The sequence below is a fragment of the Vicia villosa genome, linkage group LG1 (assembly GCF_029867415.1).
Source record: "Vicia villosa cultivar HV-30 ecotype Madison, WI linkage group LG1, Vvil1.0, whole genome shotgun sequence".
NCBI lineage: Eukaryota > Viridiplantae > Streptophyta > Magnoliopsida > Fabales > Fabaceae > Vicia > Vicia villosa.
In genome coordinates, this window is record NC_081180.1 from 197,285,215 (window position 1) to 197,300,560 (window position 15,346).

Here is a 15,346-nt window from a genome sequence, read left to right on the forward strand (position 1 = left end):
TTTGGTAGTCCAATTACTCTCTACTTCAGATTTCTTCAAGTGGATACTTGCTGCAATGACGTGTGACTTAGGAATGGCTTCCAAACCATTGAAGGGTATTTTGTCAGACACAGGAATACCCAAAAGATTGGCATATTCTTCCAAGGTCGGTACCAACTGGTAGTCTGGAAAGGTAAAACACCGGTAGACGGGATCATAAAACTGAACCAGAGTTTTGAGAAGTCCTTCATCAACATGAGTGTTCAGGATAGGCAAAAGCTTTCCATAACTTTTCCTAAAATCGGGAGGATCTTGTACAAAAGATGCCAACTCTCTCAGTTTTTCCACATCAGGCGCTTTGAAACCGTACTTTTTGGTATACCTTTTTACCCCTTCCATAACTTAATCATATAATGTTTGCAAGGAAAATTCTCTAAGTTTTTTGGAAAAATCATGTTTTTATGGAAAAAGATGGGTTTTTTAATGAATGTATGAATGCATGGATGCATGGATGCCACATATTCAAACATGGTAAAGCAAACATGGTAGCGCAAACATGGTACTACAAACATGGTACACAAACATGGTAACAAACATGGTACACAAACATGGTAACAAACATGGTACACATAGGTTCAAAGGTCCAGCGTCACGAGCATGAGGTCAGAGAACCAAAAATGGGATAGTTCTAGTTAATCACCTGCACAACATGTTCTACTGATACGTCAGAGTCTACATTTTTCTTTCGGATATTACCGGCTTGCACAATTAAACTTGTGAGCCAGCAATATTCTCAAGAAAAACTCGTCTGAGTGTGGTTCTCCGCATGACAACTAATCCAAGTCTTCACCTGAATAGTTTCTGCACCACAACCTAATAAGGCCAGGATGGGTTGGGGTTCTATGGCCAACTCAGCTTCTACAGTTCAATGAAAGTAATAATGTCTTTGCTACGAAACATGCTAAACATATATTACCAACAAGGAACCTCCACTGAGTGGAAGGATTCTCACGTACGCCTGTACATGACTATACCCTCCACCTGATTCTTATGTGTACTTAATCCGGGTTAGGATTTGTCCATAATGTATCACTTGTAACAGAACCACACAAGTAACAGAACCAGAACCACACATGTAAACAAAATATAGAAAATAGAATTAACCCTTCCTTTGGAAACAATAAAAAGATGGTCCCCAGTGAAGTCGCCATTTTTCTGTCGCGGGGAAAAATCGTATCCCTTTTTTGTGGATGAGACACCTGATGCCTTCTTTGGGCTCGAGTGCTCGAAAAATGATTTTTCTTTTGTTTCGACCAAACTTTTTATTGTTTCCAAAGTAGGAAAAGGAAAAAAGCTGCAATAACCTTAAAAAGTGGGGGAGAGATCTTTGGGTAAGAGGGTTGGTTATACGAAGGGAAGGTATTAGCACCCAACGTATCTATAGTACTCTATAGGTTTCTTTTCTATGTTTTTCATTCCATGTTATTGAGAGGTTCTTGTGAAATAGGTGGGACCTAGGGTGTTTGTTTGATTATACTCGCAAAGATCATCGCGATCCTCTGCATACATATCCCTTAGAGGGAATCAGAGCATCTGTAGCTTGGGTCTACGGGTGCTAAGGTTTGAGTGGTTTGAGGGAGAAGTTTTGCTCGCCAAGGATACGACCTTGTGCCTACGTATTCTCAAAGGGATGTTGAGAAAGTCAGAGCAATCGTAGTTCCCACTTATGCTAGTGGAAGCAAAGGATAAGAGACAAATGTCATCTCAATGTTCGATGTATCTAATCTATATCATCACATACATCTTTTTGTTTTTGTTTGAAAATCTTTTCATTATAAGCCCTGGGCCATGCCACTTATGGTGCTTAGAATGATAAAGATGTTTTTTAGCCAGCCTTGTGGCAAAAACTTTCAATGAAGTCAGCCTTGTGACAAAAAGTTTTGATTAATCAGCCAGCCTTGTGGCAAAAGTTTCAATGAAGTCAGCCTTGTGACAAAAACTTTGATTAATCAGCCAGTACGGTGGCAAAAAGGTTTGATTGATTAGCCAGCCTTGTGGCAAAAGAGAAATTTGATTGATTGATTGTTTGTGATGATATAGAAGAGATACTCCTATCGTAGAGATGATAAATGTCTAATCTCCTAGGGTATTTGATCTGGATATTGGGGATGCTTATAAGAAGCCCGTGGGTCCTTGTACGAAGCCCAAGAGGAGGCTATCCGAGGGTCCTTGCATTGTAAGCCCAAGAGGAGGCTATGGGAGGGACAATCGAGGGTCCTTGCATTGTAAGCCCAAGAGGAGGCTATGGGAGGGACAAGTCGTTTGTATGAAGCCCAAGAGGAGGCGTGGTATAGTTGGTTTGAGCTCTTAGAGCGATTTCACCGGGAAACCATACTCTATGTCCTAACCTAAACTAGGGAGATTCTTTGCACGAAGCCCAATAGGAGGCTATGGGGAACCTAGTGTTGTACTAAGTTAAACAAGTATATATAACACAATCACAAATATGAACAAGTACGAGCAAATATGAACAAGTACATGAACAAATATGAACAAGTATGAACAAGCACATATATATGACAAGGTGTGTGTATATAATGGAGTTTATGAAGGAAATATACCTGTAAGCATGATCCGTTTGTATACACGGGGGCTTGGGACTTATACCTACATGGAGGCCCATGGTATATTTTTGGGAAGATTTAAAGAAAACCTTCATTTTTGATCTGTTGTTCGGAGCTAAAAAACAAATTGAACGAGATATGTACAAAAGGCGTACAATGAAATACCTAATTTCATGTACTGGAATGGGACTTATACCTATGTGGAGGCCCACGTTTTATTTACAAAACATGGTTGATTGTTTTATTAACAGACGCAAGGTTTCGTCGTTTGAAAATCTTTGAAAGTTTTGTTTTGAAAGAAGTTTTCTGTTTAAAGAAAAACTGTACAAATAAAAAGGAAAGGGACTTATACTCTCTAATATTCGAGAGGCCCATGTTTTATTTTCATAAAACATGGTAGATGGTTTTGAAAAAGATATGAGATTTGTTGTTTAAAAAGCTGTTTGGAAGTTTTGGAAAAAGTTTCTTGTTTAAAGAAAAACTGTACAAAGAAAAGGGAAAGGGACTTATACTCTCTAATATTCGAGAGGCCCATGTTTGAAAATCAATTGATCAATCCAAAAAGATTTAATCAATAGTTTCTTTTGAAAAGAAAAACCAAAAAGAAACGGTTTATCGTTTTGAAAAATTGTGATCGTTTGTTTTAAAACGGTTTGAATTTTTGACAAAAGTCACCTTTATTAAGTTAAAAAACAAATTTTAAAGCTTAATTAAGACCTAAAAAATTAGGGTTTGATCACAAAAAATATTTACAAGTGATTAGGTTTGAAAAATCAAATAAAAACAATATTTAAAGTATTTAAAAACACTTAAAAACATGTCATTTTAAACCTATTTAAAAATGTATTAAATAAATATTTTTTGGTGATTTTTTTTGGTATGCATAAAATACATATATTAAATGAGGAGTGTACAAAAAATGAAATTAAAATGAGTTAATTTGATTGGTTAAATTAATTGATGAAGTTGTGTAAAAAATTGAAGAAAAATAGTTGTAAAAAAAATGGTTTGGTCCTGCCAGGGTTTGAACCCACGCCCTCTCTCTCACCAACCAAAACACTTGCCAACTGAGCCACGCTTGTGGCTTGTAATACATACGCCTTCAATTGAATATATTTTGAAACAAATATTTGAATTTCTCAAACCAAAAAACGCGCCAAGAACACAACCCTAACTGATTTTTGAAAATCTCCAAATCTGTGTGGTTTTGATCAAGTAAAGGGTCTATCTCACTCGGTTTTTCACAAGGATCATGATGGTGTCCTCATAATTCATTTATTTTTGCTCTAAGGGGGTCAATTTTTTGATGAACACGAAGAACCCTAATTCTGAATTTGAACATGAAATTGTGCATGATTGATGAATTGTGAAATTGATTGAGGGTTATTGATCAGTGATAGTGCAGAAACAAGATAGCAACTCAATTTTTCATTTATGATGCATGTATGTATGAGTTTGAAGTTGATAGCACTTACCTTCAAAAACGGCCAAACTGAGAATCGAATCCTGCAATAGAGGTGTTACAGAAGTTGTTTGATGATCTGGATAGCTTCAATGGACCTTAGGGAAGGTGTTTGAATGCTTGGAGTGGATTGAAAACATCTGGATCAGTTGGTGGAACCCGATCTGCAGTAGGACCAAGTATGAATCGAGCTTGATGATTCTGAGGTTATTGGCTATATGTGATGGATTGTATAGTTCATATGTGATATATGGATGATGTTAGAAGTGATAGTTTGGACAGAGATGAGCTAGAATGGAAATTGACATGATAAGGTTCATTTCATGTTCATATGGAGGTTGAAGAGTGAATCTGGGTTTTGGGTGTTTTTGGGGTGTGTGGATGGATCAAACACATCCCACATGATGTTTATAAGTTGTGGGAGGCATCACTTTGCTCAGAACTTCAAGGGTTTGGAGGTTGGGATTTCTACCTCACTTTGAAACTTGAAACTTGCAATTCAAGAAAGAAAAGAGAAAACCTATAATTGTGAGGTTTTGGTGTGATTTGAAGAGTGATTTGCACCTCTATTTATAGGCCATGGATTATGAATACAAGCCCTTGCAAGTTGATCCAAGAATGGTGATTTGGCACTTAAGAGATAGAAAGGAATCTTACCATTAAATGCATATGGTTAAAGTGACTAAACCATGGTTAAAATTGGCTATGCTTCTTATCTCTTTCCCATCTGTCTCAAATCAGAAAATATCTTCCAATTATTGCATCTATGCATCATTACTTGGATCATAGACCATATGGTTCAAAACTTTGGCAAAATGACTTGAAATTTCAAGTGAAAATGATCACTAATGGAGAAATTCAAAGCCATAGCTACACTCCATATTTTTTCATGCTCTTGGACATTTTGGAAAGCTCATGTTACACACTTCAAAACCCTAGTTGAAAGTTTCTTCAAGACCTTTAAGGAAATGGGTGAAAAAGATCCATGAACTTTGAAGAAAATGAGGTTTTAAGTGAAATTTTCAAAAGATACCAACTTTGAAGCTCCATATCTCTTAAATGGTTGATCTTTTGGAAAAAATTATATGTGACAAAGTTGTTCATTGGATCAAAATCTACAACTTTCATGCTGGAAGTTTTTTTCAGTTTGTAGGTGAAATTTTGAGTTATTCCCTTCCAAAGTTTGGAAAAAATCATTGAAAAACACTTAGAAATTTTTCTAACTATGAAAGTCAAACTTTTGACTTTTTGATTCTTGATTGATTTTCTTGATTTTTCTTGATCAAATGACTTCATACATCATATATTGATGATTCAAAACCTCAAAAGTCAAGGTTGACCAAAATTCCCCAAAAGTCAATGGTGATCTTGTGCAGTTGACTTTTTCAGACGAATCGCGTTTCTGGAGATTTTAAATGAACCAAGCTATCCTCACCAAATGAATGGTATGAATGGATCATATTGAGTTATTGGAGGACCTTGAGCCATGGTTTAAGTTATGGCACCATGTTCTGATTAAAAAGTCAGTTGTTCAGTGAATTAGGTCAAAAACCCTAATTGTCGACCTGATGAGATTGATGACTGTGGATCTTGAATTGAGATGTAATTTCCATTGGATGTTGTCATAGGGATTATTTGAAGATGATTGAAACCTTTGAGTGACTTCCTGGGGATTTTTAGGGTTTCCCAAATGTGATCCCTGATTCCAGTCCCTGATAGTTCAAAACCCTAATCTGATGACTTGAAATTTCATTGTTGATTAATCCTGGTGTAGGAGATGTCCTGAGCCAATGGATTAGGTCAAAATGATGTACTTGGGGTCTTGAGGTCATGTCCCAAGTCATTAGGTCAAATCCTGAGCAGAAGTCAGGAGTATGCTATCTTTAGTCAAAACCCTAATTTGGTTGATTCAGTGCCTTTGAGCTTGTTGAAATGAATCTCTGGGGACCAAATGTTGATTGTTGATGAAGATGATTCATTTGAGATGAAGGGGGAACAAAACCCTAATTGATTGTTTCTTGTACTGATGAGTGATTTCTTGTTTAAATCCTGCTGAGTCACAAGTAACAAACACAGGCTATGCAATTTGTTAGAGATGCAAATGATGCATATGCAAATGATATGAGGTGGTATCTTAGGTCAAAAATTGGGGTATGATAGGTGCGACCCTGTCATATGGCAACAACAAGTTTCCAACCCGCTTTACAATCCACTTGACATACGGTGTCAAAGCAATCGATTATTTCTTTCCTAGATGGGCTCCATAATGCTTACGGATTTTCTTCCAAGCCACAATTATCCTCTTCAATTTTTCTGGATCCGACCCCTTCTCAAAATAAACCGTCTCCGCTACCAAATGATTTGCCGGTTTGTCCTTTAAAGTATACCCCAACTGACGCAAGGATACCACGAGATTGTAATTGATGCAACTTCTAGTACCAATCAAGGGAACATTGTCAAACTCCCCACACCCAACTATCACCTCGGAAACATTAATTCGGTACCTTTGCCACTGAATATCGTAAGAAGTAAGTGACATAATCCTGTGTGTCCACTTGAGTGTATCCTTTGTCTTCACGAATGGTCCTTTGCTGGGCAACAAAGAGAGAAACCAGATGAACAACAACTGAAGGCAACAAGTGATGGCACCACCACTTTTCTCATATCGAGAATGAATGGCATAATATGTATCGGCCAACAATGTGGGAATAGGATTCCTCCCTATGAAGATGTGTACCGCGGCCGAGTCTACAAAATTGGGAACATTCGGGAACATCACAATCCCATAAATGGCCACAGCAAGCAATGGATTTATACGCATTCCAATTCTTTTTCTCAAATTCCTCTTTAGCTTTTCTCACCAAGAACTTCAAAGAGAACCCCGAGACACCTCCATTTGACTTCCAATTATCAGATACTACCTTTATGCTCAAATAAAGAGCAGCAGCGATCAACTTGAAATTCACTTCTTTAGGAACGTCGATGAATGGCACTTCGTCTTTTACCCTGAGATTAAGAATGATAGAATACTCTTCCAATGTCGGAGCCAACAGGTAATCCTGGAACGTGAAACACCTCATTTCAGGATCATAGAATTGCATCAAAGTTTGCAAAGCAGGAGTATCAACCACGGTTTCTAACAAAGTCAAAATATTCCCATAATTGTCCGTGAAGTTCTTCAAGCAGAAAGCGGTCATTAACGAACTCAAACCCTCTAATGCGGTTAACGGCTCTCGAAAAAAGCTGTAGGTGTGCGTATGTCTCTTTGCTTCCTTGACAGTATCAATGGGAGTGTCCATCTTTAGCTCGAGTGAACTCCTGAATGTCCCTGAAAAACATGACATGCAAATGCTTATTATACACATCTCTTTTTTTTTGCGTTTCTTTTGGAAATAAATATGCTATGATGCAAAGTGGTGGGGCTTGTTGCCGCCCACCAGGCATTCTGGACTGCCGGTAACACACATAATACAAAGCCAAAGGTTCGGCCCCAAATGGTATACCACACGGAACACGGAATATCAATCCACGGAACCAAATCCCGTAGTCAATAACACACTGAAATAGAACACAGATTACCACTCGAATAAGATCCATCGTACCCCACGAACAGGAACCAATAGTACACTCGAACGAGAACAGCGGTAACCCACGAACGAGAACAGCGGTCATCAACAATGTACCTAATAAATGATCATTGATTCCCGCCCCACTCACGGGTAAAATCTAGGCCAAGGTAAGGTCATGAAACGCAGTATACGGTCCGCCCGAAGGTAAGCATCATCACAGCACGGAAGCGGGTGACGATAATACCTCCGTTTGAAACCACTACTCTGCTCGTGGTCACATAATCCATCCCGAGACGTACACCTCTAGACAAACCATGCTCCCACTCTATCCTAGGGTTCCTATGGTTCACACATAGCCTGGGTATTGGGCCTTTTACCTCTTGAAACACCCACCCAACAAACAGAGATCCAAACAGTCCAGAATATGATGCAGAAAAGTAAAAGCGCACATAGAATGCAATGCAAACAATCAAATATGCAAAGCAGTAAAACACCTAAAGATAAACACACAAGCGCTAGGATCGACTCGCCGAGTCCGGACCCGCAATAGGTCGAGACGTCCCCAGCAGAGTCGCCAGCTGTCGCTACCGCGAAAATTAACAGAGTCGCCACTAACATATTTATCCTGAAAAGGAAGGGAATGCCAGCAAACCATAAAACAAAACAACGGTCTCACGACCAGAGAAAAAGGTTAAGGGAGTCGGTTACGCGAGGGGAAGGTGTTAGCACCCCACGCGCCCATCGTACTCGATGGTATCCACGCTTATGTCTAAACCTATGGGTGTGTAAGCAAACTACACTAATCTGGACTAAAATGAAATGCAGAATGTAGGGAAAAGAAAGAGTTATACTCGCACGGGCCCTACCCCGCTGCCTACGTATCCGTTTTGCGGAATCAGAGGTATCGTAGCTCGGCTAACTAATTTCTGTTTGTTTTTATGTTTTTTAGTTGAACGAGTTACATTCGCACTCCGCTGCTCGACCTTTGGAGACTTATGCTGGGAATGGAGCGGAAATAACAAGTTCTTAAGAAAAGAAAATCAAAGAGTTTGGTTTGTGTTTTAAAGAATGCATGAGGAAAACCTAAGCTAAGGGGGGAAAGCTTGCTACCTAATGTTATCATACAAAGGGTACAAGTCTAAGCTAAGCTAACAACCTACGGGGAGAAGCGAAAGCAAACAAATAGCACACAAACGAGCATCCGCTCGTAAAGCAAACAAACCAACGGTACTGACCGAGTGGTAGAAAAGCGGTCCCGCCAAAGCCAAGGGGAGCAACTCGACCCAAGTCAACCAAGCATTAGACCTCGCGAAAATGATCGGGCCATAGACAAGAGGAGCGATTCCCTCTCAGCAACCAAGCCGTCACGGATCGTAAATGAAAACGGTGCATGCGTACACCGAGCATCAACGTCGAGCGACGCGAGCTATAGGAAAGGCGGGGGTCCGGCTGCATGAACCCTTTTCCTTACATACTCGATAACAAGATCTTATGCTGGTTCAGAAGCAAGCAACGCGTAGCGTGCGCATAATGAACAGACTCGATGAGACTAGGCGGGGGTTGATCACTAACCCTTTCCGCGTGCCTTCCATGAGGACTTATTGGAGTGCCATATAGGACTTATTACACCATGACTCCCTGCCGCAAAGCACAAATATAAACACACCAACAAAAACAGAGCCTCTTTCGAGGACTTGGCCAGATGCATGTCTAGGTCCTACTTCTCATGTTAAAGGATGATGCGGGAAAGCGATAAAGTGCGAGAGAAATAAAATGAAACGGAATCAATACCAAATGCATGATGATCCGTAAGCTAAAGCGAAGAGAGCAAGTAAACTAGGGTCCCGCGAGCGAGCTAGCAAAGCAAAAGCAAATAGTCAGCACACCGATTAGCCATGAAAGCACACAAAGGTCGACATGCGCATCGAGCACAATCACAATACACCTGCAAGAGGAACAAGCAAACCAAACAAGCAGATATAAAGTAATAGGAATGTGTCTCCAGGATGAGAACACAAAGCAAGTGAATGAACCCGTGTCCCGCAAGTAAAACGGAACACTCATAGAATGAGCATTGATCGGTGACCGTCCAAAAGCCTCGCACACTAGCACACATGTTAGAGATAACAAGACATCGCAATCGGAATTGCGTTATTGCTATTCTAAAATAAACTGGACAAAGCAAACATGGAAAAGGTGCGGTAATACGCGAATAAGCATGCAAAAATCACACCGGAAGCCGACAAAAGTACCATCATGGAAAACACAAAATTCAGCAATACAAATCATTCCACAAAATAGTACATCTCACAAGCTTTCCAACGATATAAAGAACATGCAAATCGGAATTACGAGTCAAAAGATATGAACATTCAAAGTTGGAAAAAAACTAAAAAAAAAGCATGTAACCGGTTACATGAATCAGGTAACCGGTTACATCACTGACAGAGGCCATTTTTTGAGAAAAACAGGATCATGTAACCGGTTACATGAATCAGGTAACCGGTTACATCACTGGTAGTGGCGAAAAAAGGTTAAAAACAAGTCATGTAACCGGTTACATCAATCAGGTAACCGGTTACATCATTGGCAGTGACGAAAAATGACCAAAAACAAGTCATGTAACCGGTTACATCATTCAGGTAACCGGTTACATCAACATCAGAAGTGAAAAATCAGCAAAATCAACATTCAAAAGCACTTCAATCATGCATCCAATAAGAGATGTAACCAAGCACGAATTTGCCTCAATTTGTATAGCATTATGAGCATCAAACAAACACAACTAGGCATCAATCCACATAGATTTCAAGTTATCATCAATAATCATCAAGCAACAAGTTCATGCAAGCATTATAACAAACACATAGTGCACCAAACTTGTATCCACATGCAATTGCAAGCAAAGATATCAACGGATACAACATTTAATCATCATCAACATCAATTACGCATAATCAACCACTAGATCTAGCATTCGAATCATGTTAACATCAACAGTTAAGCACTTAGTTCAAGGTTCAAAGGCTTACTGGATGAAGATCTTTAACTGACGCGCGAACACGAACACGACACGAACGCGAACACGACACGAACGCGACACGAACACGAAAGCAAGATCCAAGGGGAGAGAGGGTGAGGCGCGCGGTCTAGTGAGGAGAGAGAGAGAATCCGAACTCGAGATCTTGAACTTCAATCCATATTGCTCTTGATTCTTGAAGAAAATTTATGAATATTGATGAAAGTTTTAAGTAATTTGTGGTTTTGATTCAAGAGAATTGAGAGAGATTTGAGAGAAAGTGTTTTTGATCTTTTTGGTGAATTGAAATTATGAGAATCCTCCCTTGATTTGTGAAGAGCAAAATGTTTATATATTGTCAACGCGAAATATCCAAATTGCCCTCGGTGCGTCTTATTTTGGCTCGTTTTTAAGGAAACTCGGTTCGACTCTGAATGCCGGAACAAAACCAATGCCACTGTGAAGATGACCAAATTCGTGAATCGTCTCCGCGAGAATCATCTCAATCCGATAAGCGATGAAGAAATTACGCGCGTTTGAAGGACGAGAAACATCGATCCATCCGGTGCGACTGTGCAGAATTTTGTGAGTACCGCTCAAAGAACTCGATAAAACCCTATCTTCGGCTCAGAATCTGAACAGGCATGTGTGACGAAGAATCGAAGCTAACAAAATTTCCGAGAAAATTCCGCCAGAATGGACTTCATACGACAAAAATCGAAGGAGTTACGAATTTTCGAATCTGGCGCGACATACCCGAAAACACACTTTTTTACCGAAACAACGCGATGATCCTTAAAATTATGGGAGTTTTCCGTGCATAATTGGCCCTCGGTCCGAACATATGAAATCTTGGTAATGATGGTACGAAGCTCCAGTTAAATTTTCAAGTGAATACGACGAGCGGATTGTGAGATATGAATTTTCTGAGGCCCGAAACCCTACATTCAACGCCGTTTTTCACCGCGAAACCTCAAGTAATTTGCAAATTTGACGACCTTCCTCAAAGAATTGGCTTCCGAGCCGAACACGAAAGTTGTAGATATCGTCGAAACGGTCAAGGCAACGCGGGAACTTAGCTCATATCACCTTCCAAATATGACTTGTTAATTTTCTCATATTTACCCTATTTTAGCCATTTTTTCACACCTTATTTTCTTAAACCCATTAAAACTCTTCATTATTTTTCTTCGATTTTTGAATGACGAAATAAACGTCATTATTAACTTACAGATCAAATAAAGAGGGCAAATTTTAGGGTGCAACACATCATCATCATAATAATCATCATCCGAATGTCATTTGCTAACAAATAAAATACAAAAAAATTGATGTTTGTTGCTTGTGTTCTAAGACAGGAGACTGATCAAGAGGAGACCAAGCAAATTAGGGTTTTGAGGCCCACAAGAAAGTTCAACATCCTCTTATGATTCAAAGGGTTCTCCCATCAATATTCAAGTCCAAAGATGTCCCAATTCAAGATCAATCACTTTCAAGATCACCTGAGGCCCCAAATTAAGGTTTTGACCTAATTCCACTAGAGGGTTGTCTTTTAATCACGACATAGCTCTAAGACTCAAACCATGATTCAAAGGAATCCAGATCAACATTATAATCCATTCACATCATTCATTTGAAGAGGAGACCTTGATTCATATGGAATCCACAAAACCGCAGTTTATCTAGAAAAGTCAACTATGTGAGTCAACCTTTGACTTTTGAGAAAAATGGTCAACCATGAACTTTTGAGGATTCAAATTATCAACATATGACTATTGAAGACATTTGACCAAGATAAATCAAGAAAATTCATCAAGAATCGAAAAGTCAACAAAAGTCAAAATTAGGGTTTTTAAGTGATTTTGACCTCGTTTAGGGAACTTTAAATTTCACCTACACACTCAAATATCTCTCAACATGAAAGTTGTAGATCTTGATCAAATAAACAACTTTGTCACTTATCTCATTTCAATAAAAAATGATTATCTTGAGAGATATGGAATTATGAAGATTATGTTCAAAAAACTTGGAATTTTTTTTAAGTGTTTTCACTTGAATTTTTCTAACTTTATGAACATTTTTCTCCATGATCCCAAAAGAGTTTGAGAAAAATTTTAACAAGTCGATTGAAGTATGTAGCAAGGGATTTCCAGCAAGACCAATAGCATGAAATTCCATGGCTTGATCTAGGAGATATGATTTTGTCAATATGGCTCTATGGCACTTGAATTCAAGCTATTTTCATGAAGAACTTTGAAGAACCAACTTGCAAACTTGTTCAAATCTGAAAGATTCCTTGCTTAGAGCCCATTGTAAGGGATGAATTTATGGTATTTTCATGGGTTATTATAACCAAGTTATGCGCTAAACTTAAGTAAGGTGTGCTAGTTTCATGTGTTTTTCAGTAAGAATTGAATTACATATGTATAGTTCTTGTTGCGAAGCAAATCAAATCACTTTGGGTATTATTGATGCAGGTTTTGAGATGAAAAGGAGCTTTATAAGAGCATGAAGAGGAAAGGAAGCTGGAGGAATAAAAAGGAAAGCAAAAAGGAGAAGTTTCAAGCAAGGCCGCGCCGCGAAGGATTCAAGCGCGCCGCTCCAAACCCTCTGTCTTGGGTCACGCCGCGGAACTATGTGTCGCGCCGCGGAGGCGGCGTGTCCATCCCAACTCTTATAAATAGAAACCCTAGCTGCCAATTAAAAGGGTAATTCTTTGGTGAACGAAATTAAGAGAGAAACCTGATCCTAAAGCACATAGCAACCATTGAAGAAAGATTCTACATCAATTGAAGAGATTTTATTGATCATGATGAATTCCTCAATCAATCCTTGTGTGTTCTTCATGTCTATGGAGAGCTAATTCTCTTTTGTTGAGTTTAAGGTAGTAGTTAACCTATGATTATGCAATACCATTGATTAATTCTTGTGAACAATTGTTTGAATTTATTATTAATAAGAAACCTGGTTTTTATGTTAAATTATTGTTAAATCTTTGATCGAAAGAAAAGGTTTAAACTTTTGCCCTAGGTCACGATATTGATTTATTCATAATTTGCAGAGATGGAATTGTGAATGAGTTTTCATTATTATCGCAATTTATTACTTTTATCGACATTGATATTCTGAGAGATCGAATCTCATACCGGTAGAAGTTCATCTAACTTGATCTGCAGACATGAGATCTAGTTTGAGGATAAATGAAGATGATATTTTAAATGATGGTTCACTTGTATTTTAACTGATAAATTGCATAGAAATAGGTTGATGAACCCTAAAGCTCAACATACTTCTTTTATTGATTCACCAAGTTTCAGCATTCTAGTTTTAATATTTGTTTAAATTTGATAGCATAATTAAAATAACAAAACAAACTCAACTATTTTTACTCACTCAAAATAAGTTGTTATAGAACAGCAGTGATATTAAACCAATCCTTGTGGATACGATATATAGAAAATATTTACCCAAAAATACTTTCAACAAATTGGCGCCATTGTCGGGGATTGGTGTCAATATTGCACGCATTGCAATAGCTTTTATTTTGGGTGTTTTTTCTTTTTTCTATTGCTTCAGTTGTTTCACGAGTTTGTTAGTTTTTGCAGAACTTAGTGTATGCGCAACAAGGTTTCCAGCGATCAACTTCTTTTTGATCCCGAGATCGAAAGGACCGCTAGGAGATTAAATAGCAAAACACGAAGGAGATCAAACATAGCAAAGGCAAGAGACAACGCAACCACGACATCGTCACAACCATTAGAAACAATTGACGAGTCATCAGAAGGACTTTTCTTTCACGAACTATTTGTTGAAGAAGAACAAGAAGTCATCATACAACAAACTGTTGTAAACATGGCTGCCACAGTTCCATGCACAAATAGTCCTAGACTTAACCCACAATTCGCTAGGACTGCTGCCAATGGGCGGACATCAAAATTGAAGACCGGTATTATGTAGCTAATTTGTGCTAGTCCTTTCGCCGGATTGGACCATGAAGACCCATACACACATCTTACTCAATTCTACGAGTTAGCAGGTACAGCATGTGTAGCTCAAGCTAATGAAGAAACATTGTTCAAGAGGTTGTTTCCACACTCTTTACTATCTATGGCAAAAGATTGGTACCTGGATCAACCCGAAGCAGTAATGACTGATTGGAACACCTTAGAAGAAAAATTCTTGGAAAGGTTTTACTCTCAAAACCGATTCTTTGATGCACAAAAAGCAATAGCGGTATTCTCTCAAGGCAGTAATGAATCATTGAATGAAGCCTGCGAGAGGTATAAGGCTATGCTGAGGAAGTGCAAGGGACATGGTTTTGCTGAAGTTGATCAAATCCACATGTTCCGCAATGGTTTCACACCTACAAACAAGACACTCTTGGATGCCACAGCCGGTGGCTCACTTATGTCTAAAACACATGCTGAAGCTACCCAAATAATTGAGCAAATGGCTCTCAATGACCACCAAGGCAATCATGATCGAACTGTCATAGATAAAAAGCCCGGAATGTTAAAGTTGAATAATAGTGATGCTCTGTTAGCCCAGAACAAGTTGCTAACACCACAAGTGGAACTTTTGACACAACAAATGTCAAAACTACCGCAACAACTCAAGGAGCTGAATGGAGTCTCTAATTCCTATCAAGTTGCTAAATGTGAGTTATGCATGGGAGATCATCAAACCGGATTTT

The 15,346-nt window shown here is 38.8% G+C and overlaps 1 protein-coding gene across 1 annotated transcript; it reads right to left on the minus strand.

Annotated features, from left to right (window-relative positions):
- Positions 1 to 6,304: 6,304 nt before the first annotated feature.
- On the minus strand, positions 6,305 to 7,364 carry LOC131662341 (uncharacterized). Its single transcript, XM_058932106.1, has 2 exons — positions 6,863 to 7,364; positions 6,305 to 6,813 (listed from the first exon to the last, which is right to left on the minus strand). Exons 1-2 carry the CDS (start codon positions 7,362 to 7,364, stop codon positions 6,305 to 6,307), a joined length of 1,011 nt encoding a protein of 336 aa, XP_058788089.1.
- Positions 7,365 to 15,346: the final 7,982 nt, after the last annotated feature.

Bases quoted from the DNA above. Each gene is read 5' to 3' on its own strand.
- LOC131662341 (XM_058932106.1), bottom strand. From the start codon at position 7,364: ATGGACACTCCCATTGATACTGTCAAGGAAGCAAAGAGACATACGCAC. The intron at 6,814-6,862 runs GTGGCCATTTAT...CCAATTTTGTAG, and splicing joins GTATAAATCCATTGCTTGCT to ACTCGGCCGCGGTACACATC.